Source organism: Porites lutea, chromosome 3, assembly GCF_958299795.1.
Source record: "Porites lutea chromosome 3, jaPorLute2.1, whole genome shotgun sequence".
Lineage (NCBI taxonomy): Eukaryota > Metazoa > Cnidaria > Anthozoa > Scleractinia > Poritidae > Porites > Porites lutea.
The window spans coordinates 8,744,691-8,762,386 of NC_133203.1; the positions used below are offsets into that span (position 1 = coordinate 8,744,691).

General features: G+C 37.9%; 1 protein-coding gene across 1 annotated transcript; it reads right to left on the reverse strand.

The window, feature by feature from the left end:
* Positions 1-768: 768 nt before the first annotated feature.
* On the reverse strand, positions 769-14,737 carry LOC140930379 (metal cation symporter ZIP14-like). The gene is made up of 10 exons (XM_073380060.1): positions 14,511-14,737; positions 13,906-14,193; positions 10,140-10,619; positions 9,451-9,622; positions 8,887-9,056; positions 8,204-8,401; positions 6,440-6,583; positions 4,310-4,625; positions 2,873-3,060; positions 769-2,299 (listed from the first exon to the last, which is right to left on the reverse strand). The coding sequence occupies exons 1-10, from the start codon at positions 14,727-14,729 to the stop codon at positions 2,156-2,158; spliced, it is 2,319 nt and encodes a 772-aa protein (XP_073236161.1). The 5' UTR covers positions 14,730-14,737; the 3' UTR covers positions 769-2,155.
* Positions 14,738-17,696: the final 2,959 nt, after the last annotated feature.

Here is a 17,696-nt window from a genome sequence, read left to right on the forward strand (position 1 = left end):
TGAAATCATGAACCATGTTCGGTGGACCCGCCGACATACTGTTTTGCCAAACTACTCTGTAGCTTCGGTTTAAGCTGGCTTCTAGCTATGTGATGGACGTTAATAGGATCAACTAAAGAGTTTTCCGTTTATTTGTTTTTCCATCGGCCGTTCACGGAAGAGACCCCAATCGGACCCAATCGCACTAATTACTTACGTAATTGAGCTGAACATTTATTCATTTATAAGCTGGACGTTTAATTTAATTAATGTTTTTTTTTTCGTAGTTTGGGGAAAGATTTGGGGAGAATTTTTTAATGATTGGGGTGATTTCCTACGGAAATAAGATTGTTATTAGATGTTTGTGGGGCTTATGGAAGTAAAAGATGAACAGTATGGCTTGGGGGCGCTGAGCAATATTATTCCCATATCTTGTTTAAACTGAGCGTGAATCTGAGTGGTGTGGAATAGATTACTATTCAGCCTGACCTGCAAAATTGAACGTTCTACTAGTCATTCTACTTCAGTCGCGACATTGCATGATCTCCGAGCGACTGGTACAAACCGATGTGCCGAGCGGCCCAAGGTCGAAACGACAAGAAAACATAAAGTCTTCTTCTCGCTTTGGCGTCCACAGACAACTGCAAACTGAGGTTTTATAGCCTGGAACCAGGCTTCGTAGTAGGGGAAAAGCTCGGGTGAAACAGCATAAATCGGCTAGCGAAGCCAGCCGAGAAGTGGACAAAGTTAAATGAAGTTAAAGTGAGGATGACACATTGCTTTCTATATATTAAAAAATCAATTTTATTCTCACTCTGAAAATATCACTGTTTTTATCAAACACAATGCAAGTTCAAAACGTAATTAAATACTAAATAAAATTTTTTTTTACGCTTAAACATGATTAATAATTGTATTAGCAATATAAGCGAGCAATTTCACATGACGAGGCCATATTAGCGCCCCGCAATGACGACTAATTTTACTGTTTTCGTTTCGTTTTGGCCACTCAATCATGGGCATTAATGAAATCACTCCGTGATATCAGTTACTTATAATTAGAAAATAACTAAGTTTCTTGAATAAAACATTCTTCATAACATCTCTTAATGAAACATCTCTTGTATAAATAATAGCCAGTTTACTAACTTCTTTTAAGAACAAAAATTTTCTCAGAACTAAACTATTAAAATTTTCAGTCTAATACAAATCGCAATATAGCCATCATCTGGTGATTGAAACAAAAATAAAATCAGTCCCTAGTTTATACAGTGTATAAATATAAAAGAAGTTATTTTCAAAAAATCGACAAAAAAAAATTCCGGTGACTTTCCAGGAGAAAATCGGCTGATGTAAGTGAGAAAACTAAGCTCTTATTAAAGAAAAATTTGTTTACGTAGTACATGTATATCAGTCTATATGCTGGTACACTGTTGGGAAAATCGTCTTCATCTTATACAAATTCATTCCAACAAGTACCTTGGTCCCAGAGATTTTTGTTGGAAATTTTTCTCCGCGTGATAGAGAACGAGACGCTCGGAGAGGTGAAAACAAGTTGTAAAACGACACGCAACAGAAAAACCTCTGGTTACCTTACACTTGAATCTCACTTTCATGGAAACTACAGGGTCAGAGTGTGCCGACCATCGGACGCTGATTGGTTGATAATTTTACAAACACCAAAATCAATTTGATTGGCTGGTATGATTTGGACTAACGATGGGGCGATAAGCATATCTTTAGTCGTAGTTCGTTCTTAGGTAAATCTTGTCTGTCTCTATACCAGAGAAAGAATTTATTTTTCCAAAATATTATACGTCCTGTTGTTGCGTGTGGTTAGGAGTTGTTGCCCGAAGTTTGAAACCAGTCAAACGTTTCGCTGCCCAACAATACTGGGAGTCGTTGCGTCCGTTTGCAAGTAGCTTTAGAGGAAATTTTTAACTTGCTACTCGCGACTAGTCTTTGTCGCTTCGCGCAGCTCGTTCTCTTTCACGTGGAGAAAACCTTCAAGAAAAACCTGTGGGACCAGGGTATCCAACAGGCTACTTCTAAAACACTAAAATTAAACCAACTTATCTTCCCCAATTATTTCGCGATCTTGCTGCTAGTTCCCTTCCTTTTTCGTTTGAACGTGCCTCCACTCACTCACACTACACTACATATTATGTAAGTTGTGCTAGAAATTAATTGCCATTAAGTCCTCTTCATAGAGCGCAATTATCAACATAATGGCGAATCCAAGGACCAAACCCAAGTTCTGTAACAAGAACGTAGCGACAGGTTCTGCTTGAAGAGTTTCGCTGTGCATCAGGTCAGGAAGCTGTGTTCAAGAAAAAAAAAAACATAAAAATCATCAATTAATGTCATCGCCGAAGATGAGCTGTGAACCTGCGAATCACTGACAAGTTGCGCCATCAAAACGAAGGGATTTCAATGGAAAACTACTTACTGGCTTAAGAACAGCTACAGGGTATGTCACGAAAAGATCTTTTGGGTGACTTCCATGACAACCACGGACGATAACCTTATTCCGGATATCACTGAGACCTCATCCAACAACAAATTAGTTTAATAGCTGAGGAACCCCATAACGTAGACTGCGAGACAGTCGTTTTTTTCTCATTTTCTCAAAATTGGTTTAGCGTGGCTCAAGAGCCTCATCTGTGAGGCGTGTGATGCGAGAGAAAAGAAAAACGTATTTTTAGCGTCTCTCCCCAGTCTCGCTCTCCGTTTTCAGCCTCTCTCCATTACTCGCACGTACTTGAATACGCGAAAATACGGACTGTTTGGCAGTCTACCCATAACATTGTTTCATCCTAAATTGTCCATTGGGAAACGGACAGCAAGCAGAGACTTTCCATAAATTAAAGTGATCTCATCCTAAAACTCTTACCATGTCCACCAATGCGACATAAAGGAACATTCCACCAGCCACAGCAAATATCCAGAAACGCACATCAGCTTCTTGACCAACGTATATACCAATTGCTAAGCCAATATAACAAGACAAGGCAGAAAGCAAGTTGGCTAATAAAGCCATCTTGACTGTCATGCCAGCTGTCAGTAAAACTGCAAAGTCCCCTGTGACACACAAGGAAAAAGAAAAAAAAAATTGAATTAAGTTTTATTAATACCATTCTGTGATAATAACACTACTTCCAGACTGTAAAAATTTAAAACACTGGTACAGCACAAATGTACTTCCTTTATTAATTTATTTAATGTCATGATCAATACCAAACCGCGTGAAACCAGTGGTGTTTTCTGCGGAGCTCCACGCGCGCGTGAGCAGAGCCCCATACCTAAGAAAATTTGGTAATCTATCCTTCTAAGAAATTTTGATCATCACGTGACCGGACGTCCGTCCGTCCGTCCGTCCGCGCCACAGGAAAACCAATGTGACATGCCTGTAACCTGTATTTAACTTGATAATAGACATCCATATTATGGTCAATTGACAGCTGTCAAAACAGGGTATCCGCTGACCAGAGTCACATGACCGTATCACGGGCTCAGGTGCCAACTCATTGAGGTCAGGTGCCTTTTGAAGTTTTCCGCTGACCAGTTGTTAGGTTCTAATTGATAGAAAACTAAAGTTTATGTTTTTCAGTTATATGGTTCTCCCCTAAAGTTAAGCATAGATTTGTGGATTTCTTTGCAATGGTCTAAAATTCCATTGACTGAAGTAAATTTAAAATGCATAAATGGGAGCTTCGCTTTCAGCTCTGGCTAATTCAATAATTATAATAATCCTATGCAACATTCAGGTGATGTATCGGGGTGCAGAGAAAGTCAGTTTACTTATAGCTAGCATGTAATAGCCCAAAAGTCATTTCAACTGGCCTGAAAATAAATTATGACAGGCAGGACTGATTACAGTTCTTCTGTAACAAATTGAATGAACCTAAAATCTTCTCTTGCCCATCAGGCAAGTTGAGAACAGAATTCACTAGCCTGATGGACAAGTGCACTAGCCCCAGGCTATCCAAACTACTCCCCTTGCACACTGTGTATCTTTAACATAAATATTAAATAAACAATTTATAAATAAATTTAAATAATAATGTTACAGATTAGTAACAACAATACACGTCTCCTAAATACATAATTTGTTTGTTGTGAGCTCAGACGTCAGTAGAGACGCAACACTGGCAGCCACTATCAGACCAGTTTTTTAAGGACCCTTTGTGGTCCTGCCGCATTTTAAATCTGGGCCTGCCCCTCATTAAACTTCATCCAGCTGAGCTTATTTGGGGCATCATGCAGCATCTGCAACCAACAGAGAGATACTTACAATGCAAATTAAAAAATCATCAAGATAATTATTTACCAAGTTCATGAGGCAGCTCGTGACAAAACACAGCAATAGAAGTACTGATTCCACCGGAAACACCCGAGCTACCACCTTCTGCGAAAGCGGCACCAATGGCCAATCCATCACTGATGTTATGGAGAGTATCTCCAATGATTATCATCCATGCCACAGTGGAAATACTTTTGAATGATCCCTTGCTTCTTTCTAATTCATCGCTGAAAATGGAGCGGCGTGATAAGCTGTGTTTAAGGCTTCTCATGCGATTATCTGTTGTATCTTGATGACCTTGGGGAACTCTGTCTTTGGGATCTTCAAAACCATCTTTGATATCCTGCTCAAAATTAAGAAATTTGCTTTCTTAGAATATCACAAACTCAGAAGTTCAGAATTTAGAAATTTTAAATAAAAACAAAGAAAATAGAAAAATGGCTCTTTCAGTTCTGGTCACTTTTTTGTGATTTGCTGCTGTGAATAATGTTGCCTTCTCCAAAAAACTTTGAGCTCTTTCATATATGGAGCTAGAGATATGAGGCTGGTTATTGTAAGACAGATGCAAAAAGAACAAAAAGTATAAAAAACTACAACATGTCCCTTGGTGCTCCAGGTCTGTCTGGTGTATTAGTAGTGGGTTGCAAATTATGGAATGAAAAAGTTACTTTACCAAAACAATTTTTTATGAGAATCGGCAGTTCAAGTGGCTCATCATTACATAATTTCACATGATACACATGTTTCAAAGTCATTAACAATGTCTGTTTCCTGCACAGATACACTTTTTAATCATTCTTCGTTGGTGTATAATAAATGAATTTCAAATAATTATTGACAATTTGCTTGTTTGCTACAATTTAGTGTTACATCTAGTATTGTAGAAACTAAAGGAAATTAATGGCTTGCTGAAAATTATTCACTTGAATATCACCGATAGATCTAGACTATTAATCTGTTCAATTGTTCAGAACTGATAAGCAACTGGCCAATAAAACATGAACAACTTGAAGAAAACTGATGTTTATAGGTTACCTCTGTTGATCTTTGATTATTTCATGATCAGGTAATTGATGCTTAAATGCCAGTTACACGTTTATGACACATTTTCAATAATGACATTTAAATTAATATCAGTATTATTGTTCTTAACATTAACCTCATATTCACCATCACCAGTATCTGTACCAGATACATGTTCATAAACACAATGGGAATGTAATGTACAAGAAGGACTTGTAGTGCTGCTGCTACGTACTAAAATTCTTTATGGAACCATCCTTTTGTGACAGAAGACCAACGTTATCACATAAACTTAAAATACAAATTTCATGTCATTGGTTGATATCCCTGCATACAACTGTAACATTTTAAAAAAAAACACGGACAGAACTTTAGCTATAAATCTTTTTTAATGGTACATAAAATATTCTAATATATATCAAGCTGGATATTACAGAAATTTTAAATTAAAAATTGCTGTTAAACATGTACTTTATTAAGTCAAAAGATTCAGTCAATTTAAAGTGTCACATTCTTTATATGTCACTGCATCACACTTTTTATGTTTAATTCAACTTTTTCTCTAACACTTTTTCCCTTTTTCCCTTTTTCAGTAACAGAATTTGAAAAACCAAAACAACACCTTATAAAAGTGTTATTGCTGAAGTACAGATGTAAAACCTTTATGATTACTTTTATTACAAAGGGTTTTTACTTATTGTCTCACAGTTTAAGTCACTTTGATATTGATCGTGACATTTTGATCAAGTACAGGGTTTCATCAGACAGTAGTGTTGATTTATTGAGTGGGACTATCATTTTGTTCAGTGTGGTTGTTAGTGATTGGTGTATCATGAACCTTGATCATGCTTGATGGATCAATTAAAATGTATTATTAAATTTATTACTAATATATCTTCCAATTAAATAAATGCATGATTTTTATTCTACACTTCTACACTTTTTCTTTCCCACTTCTGTCACCATGTAAAGAATTGGCTCACGTTCTTAAACCTCAACTCATTTAAATATCAGAACATAGTGAGCTCATGAGTGGCCATTACATCAAACTGTAACAAAAGTAAGCCTGAGTTTGCACATGTAAATGCTAAAATCTGGTTGGATGCTAACACAATGCAATATCGTCACACTCACCATGTTTCTTAAAACAATGTCACCAATTTCCATGGGAAGCTTTTCATCACTTCTACCAAGTGGATGATCTCCTTCATGATGCTCCAGCCTGGAACATTTCCTTTTATTTTTAAAGCTCATGTGCCGACTTGAAGGTCCAGGAAGCTGTACAAAAAATGGACCTTACATTAAGCCATAACAAGTGACACCAGAAATGAATATAAAGGAAAGCAGCACTTTCTTAATTACTTAGGCATTTTGTTGTGTGTTTGAAAATAATCAAACATCCAGGCCACCATGTTGGGATCTGTGATCTGTATCACTAAATGGCCATTTGTCACTTTAGAAACAAGACGGAGACTAGGCCAAGTTCTGAAATAGTTACTGGGGATGGGGAAAAATTGGCCAACAGCTAGCCTACCAGCAAGGTCTCTGAGGGGCAGGAAAAGGAAAGACAGCTTGCAACTCAGTCTCTGGAATTTGAATTCCACCTCTAATTCCCCTGTGACTCCTTGTCGACTGAGCTGTCAGATTTCCACCAATCAGCATGATGCATAAGTGAGCGCGAATGTAAACAAACGATGAAAAACACATGCCAAGGGTAATGATATCATTACTAATGTCATCTCCGCCACTCAACATTTCCCATCGACTTTTTCAATGCAGATTTTCAAATTCCAGAGACATAGTTGCAAGCTCTCCTTTCTTTTCCCGCCCTGCCGCCAGAGCGCCCTTAAGAGCTTGTTCGCAGTCTAGCCAATAGCTGAATAGTGTGATCCTAGAGGTCTTTGCAAAAGCTAATTTGGCCCAGTCTCCTCGTTTCTAAAGTGGCGAATGGCGAAATAACACTGTACCTGCACATGTATAATTAGATTAAAGTGCATGGCCTGTAATCTTGGTTTCCAAAGAATGCCCATTAATGATGTAACGGAAACAATGTTGGACTTGTTTGCAAAAGCATTAATTTTTCAGTAGTTTTAATATCAACTTTAAAGTTAAATCCAAGTTCCGAAACAAAATTCAACAAATACTTCTTTGAACTTCGCTAATTCAGAGCTTGAGTCAGTGACTATATTGAAGTTTCTCACTTGCTCAATTACTTTAGCAATTTATCTTAGCCTTGGAAGGCACAATAATTATTTTTATTTCATTTATTCATTTATCTTTGATTTTTTGGATGTAAATTTTTTTCCATTTAATTTCCTTATTTGACCTTATTGTATTGTTATCTCGGTTTTCTGTGATCAGTTTTCTCTTATTTTATCACCTTAAGTTTTGTTTTCATCTTTCCCCCGCTCCCATTTAGCTTTTTATGCTATTAGCAGTGGGAAAGTTTTATTCAGATTTCTTATACAGGTCTATTATCAACTGAGTGTGTAATTACTGTTGTATCTAAACTATGTGGAATAAAATTGTGGTTGATGTCTGAGGATGAAATAACTAAAGAGTAAGTGATAGTTCAAATAAAAGCTGAGCACTGAGAAGCACTTTGCTGTGGTACCGTTTACTACACTAAGCATCATATAAGGTGGTTTGGATTTTGAGTTTGACTGTGTAATCCAATGGCTAGCCCCCGAACAGCGGCTGGTAATCGAGCCTATCCAATGGCATGATCATTGAAATGAACCCTCTTCATTAAGCATTACTTACATGTACCCAAGGAAAAATAATATTCTTTTGGTTGCACTGATTACAAAGATATATTAAAACTTAGGATCATGTTATTCATGTAATTTTAGAGTTCTCAGGTTTGAAACAGTAAATTGTACTATTATTAAGTCTGACCTCAACATCAATGTGGCTATGGCCACCATGATCTCCAAATTTGCTCTTCAAACACAGATGCATCAAAGTTTCAAACAAGAAAAATCCATAAATGGAAAGCAGCACCACCAATGCTATCCAAATGAATCCCTTCTCTTCTGAATGATCAGCATGGCTGTCACCTTCATCAGTGTCATCATGTTGGTGGAGACCAAATGCCTGATCACAAAATCACTTATTTAATTTATCATTACAAGAAACCACTTTCAGGGTTTAAGCAAAAAGCTAACTAGAAGGGAAAAAACTTAAACATTCAGAGGTTTTCAGAGCAGCTTTTATAACAACAAAACCTTGTTTACACAGGTCTGGACAAATTTTTGAAGGAAAAAAACTTGCACAGATCTGGCCTTTCATTCTACATGGGACCTACGGAACCACATAAGTTTTTTAATGGCTATAAGTGTGCAAGGTTGTGATCTGATCAGGAGTAGGAAAAAACTTTTGAACAGTACGGTTCTACATTTGCGCAGACTCATGTTAACACAGTCACACCTGAAACATGCAAATTGTTCTGCACAGATTATGCACTTTAATGCTTGAAGCCAATTTCGGCCCCTTTGACAAGACGGACAGTGCCAACTAACATTGAAGGTAAAAGATATTTGACCAGACCAGTGTTTATAAACAGGAACGTTAAGGCTTACATGAGGTAACAGATGAAGTAAGCTGTCTCCAGCAAGGGTTCCGACACCAAGAGCTACCAACACTGCCAAGATCTTCTTGTACATCTTCTTTCCTAGAAATGGAATAGTTGCCACGCCAGCTACAGATGTAAGGCTGATTATAGTCACAGCTGCAATGCCATAACCCCAGACTGGAGATAAGAAACAAAACCAAAAAGATCATGAATTTACCTATTGATTTTTGTTGGATTTTTAAGATACTATTAAACAGAGAACAAAATCCCAATATTAGAAGATAAGTCGGAACACCACAGTTGGTCAACGTAACATAATCTGGACAACAATACAGTTTCAAAATACTGGTGAAACACTACAATTTCCACAACCTGACTTGCGATGTCCAACTTGCAGTATCTCATTATTATTTTTTTCCTTTGTAATATTTCAACTATGAGTCAAAATAGCACTTATAATAATTAATGCGAAATCTGGGTTTCCAGCCAAAATTCAACACTTGCATCTAATTGCAACCATTCAATGCCCTTCACTGAAATCTCATCTTCCTGTGTACACGTGTACACTTACTTTTTCCCATATGCTTTTCTGGATCTGTTTTTGGTTGGTTTGACTGTTGTTTGCAAGCTCTGCTCTTGGCTTGTTGAACAAAAGCAGGGCAAAGCTGCTTGAAGTCATAATCATCTGCTCCAATGGAGTGATCAATGTCAAAAACTGTCAGCATCTCATCGACCGAGTAACACTATACACAAAACATTCAATATTAAACTTTAATATTCTTTGTAAACAAGTAATTGATCATTGTTCAGGAATACATGTATTGAATTAATCTAACAAAAGCTAAGGCTGAAAGCAAGTTAAAAAGGCTGTTATATATAGATATAATAGACAAAGCACAATCTCAAAATTTATCTAAAGGTCATACAAGTACAGTGTACTAGTTTCAATTTCTTTTCAAAGAACTGGGAACTATTGCTGGTTTTTAAAGTAATAAAGGTGGGTGTCGTTTAAAATAGCAATGTTAATGGTTAATTACTGTGAGAACTTAGTAAGTATTTTATTCAGTCAAGTATACAAATGCCTCAGTAAGCATGGAAGTTCCTTTAGTGTATAACACATTAAACTCAGAAAGTTGACCTGACTGATCTCAGATAACTGATCCTGATCCAGATCATACCAATGGAATGCACCCTAAGCGTAAATAAGCTAATACACTGTATAGGGGTAAGGACGGGGCTTGATGTTAGAGTAACACCTACACTGCTACTTCCACCATTAGTGTGTGCATGAGAATCAACTGTGCGGCGATGAAGGGTGTGAGATGCAGCTGATTCCTCCTGTGATGACACAGCAGCTGGAGGAGACCTTCGGCGTCTGTGATTATGCCCATCATGGCTTTCACTTGAAGATGAGGCCATTGACTGAGAGGATTTCTTTCCAATACCAAGACTTTCAGCAATGCTTTCTAAGTCTTCTTCAGAAAGGTACTTTTTGTCATCAAAAAGTTCTTCCATGAAAAATTCTTTTGATGGTAGATCAGGTTTGGTCTTGTCGTGTCCATGACCTTCCTTGATACAGTATCCTTTAACTAGGTGCAGGATAATGCTGGCACAGGCTTTCTCAAAATCATGTTGATCAAGAACCTTTTCTTCTTCATGGTTGTGTTCACCTTCCTTGTGATCATGGCCTTCCTCCTCTCTCTCTTCTATCTCTTTAAAAATGTCTTCCGCAGAAAAACACTGGTAAAGTAAAGAAGAATGTTAGATCTTTGAAAGCATTTAGACTTTGTGATTCAGTAGTTTGCTGATTGTGAAAAATTAGACTTGGTGATTTGGTAGGCACTAATATTTCATTCCTTGCTGCTGATAGCAATGTTAAAATTATAGTATTATAAAAAAATATATGTAAGGGTGTAGAGAATACCCCATTTGTTTTGTGGTTCCTACAATGAAACAGTTAGAGTGTGACTAATCAAACAAGGGCACTTAGAAGAAGATTCTCCAATCATAACGATATCTGAAAACAAAGGATTCTCAAGTTATTTTGCAAACAGGCCAATAAAATTCAAGATTCACCTAGTATGCAACCGCTGAAAACTTTAAAACCATTTAAACTTACCTGACATCTCAGGAAACAGCCCTAAAATTCATGAATGTTATTGGTTCGTTTGCAAAAAAACTTGGAAATCTTTTGTTTTCAAAAATCATAGTATTTCAGGACAATCTTCCTCTAAGTGCCCCAGTTCAAGTAGTCGCACTGTAAGCATTTCTTTTCCGTCTACTCTATTCGCCCCTAGAACTAATTAGCTCTCCTCTGTTGCTCTCAGCCAAGCCCGTCAATTCCAATTATTTTTGACAGTTTTACCTTCAAATTTCTGAAAAATTGCCAAGCTTCTTGATGTGATAAAAAAATACCATAAGCTCAAGATAAATAAGTTCATCTTTTCCTAGCAAAAACTCATCCTCTAGCAATGAATAGTCTGTACAATGAAAAAGGGCAATGACTGGTTCCTTTGGTCTGGAGGAAAAACATTCATACCGTTTGCTTCAAGGACAACATTATTTTACAGCGGGAAAATTTAAATCATTTAATAGTTTGTTTCACTCAGTGTTTATTCAATATGTTGAGAATATGCACTGTTGGGAATTGTGTTTCTTTGCTGCAAGGTTTTTGAGAACATAAAAGTGGGATCAAGTACCCTCCTACTAGAACTTTCTTTCTAACATGCTTTCTGCATACCTTGTACGAATCGTTCACAGGGCAAATATTCACGTTGCTTGGCCTGTCTATGTTTACTGGTATTGCATGCCGATTGCAACTTTGAATCAAAACAAGCAATCTCGAAAACTCTACTTCGGCAATGCCCAAATAATGAGCACTTGTTGAATTACATCTAGGTTTTCTTCAGTTTGTTTACAAACTTGTAGCTCCACTCTCCCTATCTTAAGGCCTACAGACAATCTTTGAAACTAGATATTCATTTTTCTTAAACTTAGACACATCTCTAATGAAGACACACTTGGCTCTGTCCCTTTGGTGTCCATAAGGTTGACTGAAAATGTAGCTCAGTATATTAGGTCTATTAATAGGGAGCTTAAGCAACGACGATGGTGACGGCAACGAGAATGGCATAAAAGCAATAAAGCGACAACTTTGCATGACCATCACCTTTATTGTACATTTCCTTCCCGTTGTTGCACAGCTACGACATGAAACTTCCCATTTTTATGTTTTAAGTAGCACTTAAACTTAAGAAAAAGATTTATTTTTTTTCTAAACTAATTAACTTAGATTTTCAAAACACTAAATGACCAGCAGTAGGAAAGAGGAAAGAGGAAGCTGAAAAATGCTCTGAGTGTCACAAAACATGGTTTCATTTTCTGAGTCCAGAATATACCAAATGCTAAACTTGAGATCTATAAATCGTTAAATCTTAACATTTAAGTGGCTTGTCAGTCGCATAGTTGGTTAAACGGCTTTTTAAATGTTAAAAGCAATGCCAGAAAGAAACCTTTGCTCACAGGATAATATAAGCTTAAGGTGGCCCGAACCTATTTATATGCATGTTGGTTACGTTTTTGATTTGCACTTTTCAGAATGAAAGATTCAACCGATTTCTATGATTTTTGGCATCCTTAAATCATAAACAATAACAGAACTTTAAGAAAATGTTATTTATTTTCTTGTAGGTATAAAAACCGTTGAGATATCGGCATACATTTAAAACCGCATTTTTACGAAAAATGTAAATAACTTCAAAATCCCACGATTCAGCAAATAAGCCTTGACTCAGAGCTCTCTAGTTTTACATCTGCAAGTTTGAAGGCAATCGTGACCGTAGAACTTGCTGCACAAAATGCTGGTCAAATTTAACCTTACAATGCTACGCTAACACGTTTGTGAAAGTTGACGGACAAACAGAGGAAGATTGCCAACAGACTATCTCCTATCTGAAAGGATATTCCTACCTTAAGCTTTATTGCAAGAAACAGAGTAATCAGAAACTTACGGCAAATACAGTTAGCAATTTAAGAAGAACAATTTTAAGCCGAGTGCACGGTGATATTAAAGAACTTCTATTCATCAAACTTACTTTGTATTTGTCCCTCTCTTTTGGAAACAAATCTTAACAATGAAAGCAAAATATCACTTCTACGAAAAACTGTCAAGCGGCGCAGGTTCCTGTTTGGAAGAGAAATAAGGCTACTAACTCCAGTACTTCTAACCATCCATTTTTCAGCTGCATTGAAACCCTTGCATTTGGTAATTTATTCGCGCTTTTAAGACTTACCATCACATTCGCACGGGCAGTTGGCTGTTGGCAATAATGCGAAGAATAAGATGATTGTCAAATTTGTCTTCATCTTTATTCCCAATTCAATTCAATTCAATTTAATTCTTTATTTCACACTATATAAGATATTTACATAAGTATACGTAGGTAGGAAAATAAAGAAGTTGACAAATAATAATTAACTAAAAGACATTAAGTTCATTTGTGTACAGTGTCCAAAGAAGCAAGAGCTTTCTTGGACACCGTCATGTTGACATAATTGGCAGAAGTAAAGAGAGGAATAAAATCTCAGATAATATCAGTGATAGAACATATAAGCAAGGTAAACTTCCCGTACGAATGTGATGGCAAGTGATGAAAAAGTAGAGAGCTCTAATGCTTATTTGCTGAAGTTAGGGAAAAATCTGTCGAGAGATTTCGAAGCTATTTACATTGTTAGTAAAAATGTGGTTTAAATATATGCCGATATCTCAAAGCTTTTTTTATACCTACAAGAAAACAAATAACATTTTCTTAAAGTTCCATCATTATTTACTTGGTATGCCAAAAATCATAGAAATCGGTTGAATCTTTCACTCTGAAAAAAACACACATATATAACCAACACGCATACAAAGAGGTTCGGGCCACCTTAATAAAAAGTTTATTTTGAAAGCGAATTGATTGAGAGGGAGCCAATGGACCTTTTTTTTAAAACCCCAAGACTGCTTTTATCCTTAAATTTCACCTACCTTCTTTTCACTTAAAAAGTCCCCGATCGTCTTGTTTATTTCCTCGAGAATTTCATCGAGAGCTTCGTGAGTGATCCCGTATTCGCCATGACTGAAATTCCTCGTAAACGAGTCGAAAAGTTCGCTGTGGTTCCTGGGAGAATCGCAACGTTGTTGACCAGAATTCTTTTCACGCCCTGGCAAAAGGCAGTACACTATCGAAGGACTGATCTCTACAAACTCCGAGGAATTTAATGCTTTTGACGGTGAGGATCCATGAATATCGTGCAATTCTATAGGGCTGAAACACTAAAAGAACAAAGCGTGAAAGTGAATGCAAATGATGAAAAACCGCGTGGTCGAAGACATTGAGAAAGGGTAGCTTCGAAGATCGATCGGTCTTACGGGCTAAAAGAATTCAGTAATCCCATAATCTCATCGTAATTTGAGCTTAGTTTTACGTTTTCATTTTTCTCTTTCTTATTAAAAATCGTCGTAATTAGTTTTCAGAGATATATATTTTTCTCTAGAAACTTTTACCGTACTAAGTTAACTTTAAGACTTTTAAGTTTTAGTGTAAAATTTTCATCTTTTTGGGCCATTTGTGCCAACAATACTTATCTTACCCTTCGGTAATCCGGACTCGGTTTGCTTGCAGTGCAGTTCAAGAAATGCAGCTTGTCAAATAGCCTCTGTAGATCATCTGACTTCAGGGAATCGCCATTAACAGCGTCCTGCAATTCTTTAAACGAGTAATGCTCGTGATTTCGGCTCTGGTGTGAAAAAACAAACTCGTAAAGCGACAATTTCAAGTACAAGAAAACGCCAATTTTTAGGAAGAACATTTTAGTTTGGCTGTTAAACAGTTTTCAGCTTCAAACACACGCCACACTTTTGCATCTAAGTTCCTTGTTCCGGAGAACAGGTGGGCCGGAGCCGGAAGGGGCGGGAGGGGTACGGGAGACGGGAGACGGGAGAAGAAGTGGCGGGAAACGGGATCTCTACGATAGCGGGAAGCGGGAGTGGAAATTCAAAAGGCAAGCTTTCGTTATTTTGTTACTGCTTACATCCAGTCAAAGAAACGAAACCAACAACGTCGATTTCCATGTAACGTCCTCCGAGACTTAAAGCAAAATTTTATACGCGAGAAAAGTCAAAAAACGAAAATTCGTACTTCCTATGAAATTGGAAACCTTCCCATAAGACGCACGTACACGTGTGTCGACTGTGTCAGTCATATCAGTGTCTCGTCTGTTTCGCTAGCTGTCGAAATTCTCCGTAAGAACGACAAAGCGAGTCAGGTCAAATGTCGTCAAAGACCAGCTTCCCGCCTTCCTTTGCGCAGACATTTTCATCGAAAGACAGACGTCTGGGTACGAGGCAGGTCAAAGACCATTCTGATAGGTCTCGGTATTTTTGGATGTGGTGGGGAAAAATCCGTCCATGGAAGACCTTCCTCGGAGCTCGCTCCGTACGACTGTAGTTCACAAAACACTGAAGATTTTGCCGCGTGGTGTAAACTTATATCGAAGGAATGCCGCTTCAATGATCGCGCTGGAGAGTGCGGAGTGGTTCGATTTACAACACAATTTTTTATTTTGTACAAGGCCAAAGCACTCCCTCCCTATTAGAATACGGAGTCAAACAGCGTGATTTACATGATAACGGGAGAAACACAATAAAGGGCGGGAGTCGGGAGACAAAGGGACAAAAAAGTACGGGAGGCGGGAGAACGGGGTACGGGAAGTGAGAGATAGTGACCCCCCCCCCCCTGTCCCCCCTCACTTCCTTCGGTATTCGGACAACTCGCCCCCCCCCCAGACAATTAGCCCCCCGACAACCCCCACATTATGGACAATTAGCCCCCAACCTTATCACGCGGGATGACGTAGTCAGCCAGCGAGCGTAGTCAAAAATTGCCTTGCTTTTTAACTTTCCCGTATCCCGAGCCCGTCCCGAAAAAATTGTGTGAATTTTATTGGCTGCAACTGCGAATCACGTGCAAGTCAGGTTGGATTACACAAGCAGAAAAAAGATATTGCGTCAGCAAAGGAGAAGTAAGATCTAACGGCGCAAGAGTTGGCCTCGGACGACTGAAAATATTGTCTAGGTGGCCCAGCCGGGCGACTTGCTGGTGTTGGTTTCTTGTTTCTGTTGATTTACAGTCAAACAGCTAAGAATGTCTAGGATTTATTACTTGCGAAATCGTAGCTCGCTCGGTGGCTTCACGGCTTATTTAAAAAGAACGCTCCGCTCGCTACGAAACTCTTGAGGTCGACTTGTAAGTGGTAATAAGTAGCATGTCTATCCTAGAAGCTTTAAGAAAATGTTGTTAAATCGGGCAGCGGGCACGCGTTGTATTGATGTTCAAAGGTCGTTTCACGTGAATTCACATGTAACATAATCCTTGACTATGAACGCGACAAGCTGCACAGTTTTCGATAGTAACAGCTTTTCATAACAAGAAGAAGCCCGAAGGCGTTTACGCGGGATGTGTTGGTGTAAGAAAGAATTACCGTTATGTTGAATGGCAATGGAAAGTTGAGTAGTTTATGCAACAGATGTGTAAAGGAGAGACGGAGATGTTCTGTTTAGGACTAATACACTAGAAGATGAGTTACACATAAGGGTTCCTTTGCTTCTCAAAACAAAACTTACATCAATTTTACCACCATTAAAATTCGCATTCCTTTACTAATGTCCTCAAAAAATGCACTTCCACATTCAACAATAACATGTAATGTATCATACTTCCAATAACTACAGGGCTGCAAGGCTGTGCTCTAGGGAAGATTTCAGAGAGCCCTTCGGGTTCCCCAAGTATTTTTAGCTGGGGTGCCCGGGCCTTCAAGTTGGTCGCCCAAATTAATAAATCAATGAGCTGTTAGTTAATTATTAAAAATTAAACTAATTATTTTCTTAACAAGTCAAGGAGAATTTTGTGAATATTTTTTTCATGAAAAATCACATCCCTTTGACCTCCTGAGCGTGCGAAAAAAGTAAGTAAGTTTTCTTGCCATGAGAAAACTGGGCAACACCGCCGAATATTTCATGTTTTTTAAACGGAAAAGTAAGATTCTGGTCTGTTTATGTATTTTTTATAAAAAAGAAAATTGGGGTAAAAAATAAGGGCACTATTCTTTTTACTAATCATTTTGATTTAGGTTGAAAAGAAAATTTGGTTATTAAGATTGACTGAGATCCCGTGGAGCCTTCCAGGAAAACTGTTATGATTTCAACGAAACCGCGGTGCCCCCCGGGGGGTTACGTGGGGTAATTTTTGCTGGGTATGTGCCGCTGGCCTCTCAGAGCCCCTAGACCCCGTATTAGTCACTCTTGGGCAAATATGTAATTTTTGCGATCCCAACTGACAGTTTCTATTTATTTATCTACCTTATCAATCCTTTAAATAGCTCATCAAAAAATGAATTGACCCATTTTTTTAATAAATTGAATGAAGAACACTTTACTTTTCACCTACAGTACAAATATCCCGGTACGTTTGCCAACCGTAAATATGAACAACTCTCTTACCCCAAAAATCCGGAAATGTGCGGCCCCATTCTAGTAACTGTTTTGAAAATGCAGCCCCATTATAGTCAATCCAGTCGTGAAAATGCGACCCCATCCAGCGGCATATCTCCCCGTTAGCCTCTTATAAGGAAGTGCCCCACCCCCGGCTGCCCCAAAACTATTATCTCTTTTGAACAGATCATCTTGTTGTAAAGTCGTCGGGGAAATGTTCGGGACAAATGTGGATTCGGTTAGCTTTCGCGTATTTATTTTTAGTACGTGATACGTAATGCCTTGTC

What these genes read in the sequence shown, in the direction of transcription:
- LOC140930379 (XM_073380060.1), bottom strand. Translation starts at nt 14,729, where the DNA reads ATGTTCTTCCTAAAAATTGGCGTTTTCTTGTACTTGAAATTGTCGCTT. An exon ending in CTAATGGTGGAAGTAGCAGT is followed by an intron (nt 9,623 to 10,139) that starts GTAGGTGTTACT and finishes TTTTGTGTATAG; the next exon opens with TGTTACTCGGTCGATGAGAT. An exon ending in ACATTGTTTTAAGAAACATG is followed by an intron (nt 4,626 to 6,439) that starts GTGAGTGTGACG and finishes AATTTTGAGCAG; the next exon opens with GATATCAAAGATGGTTTTGA.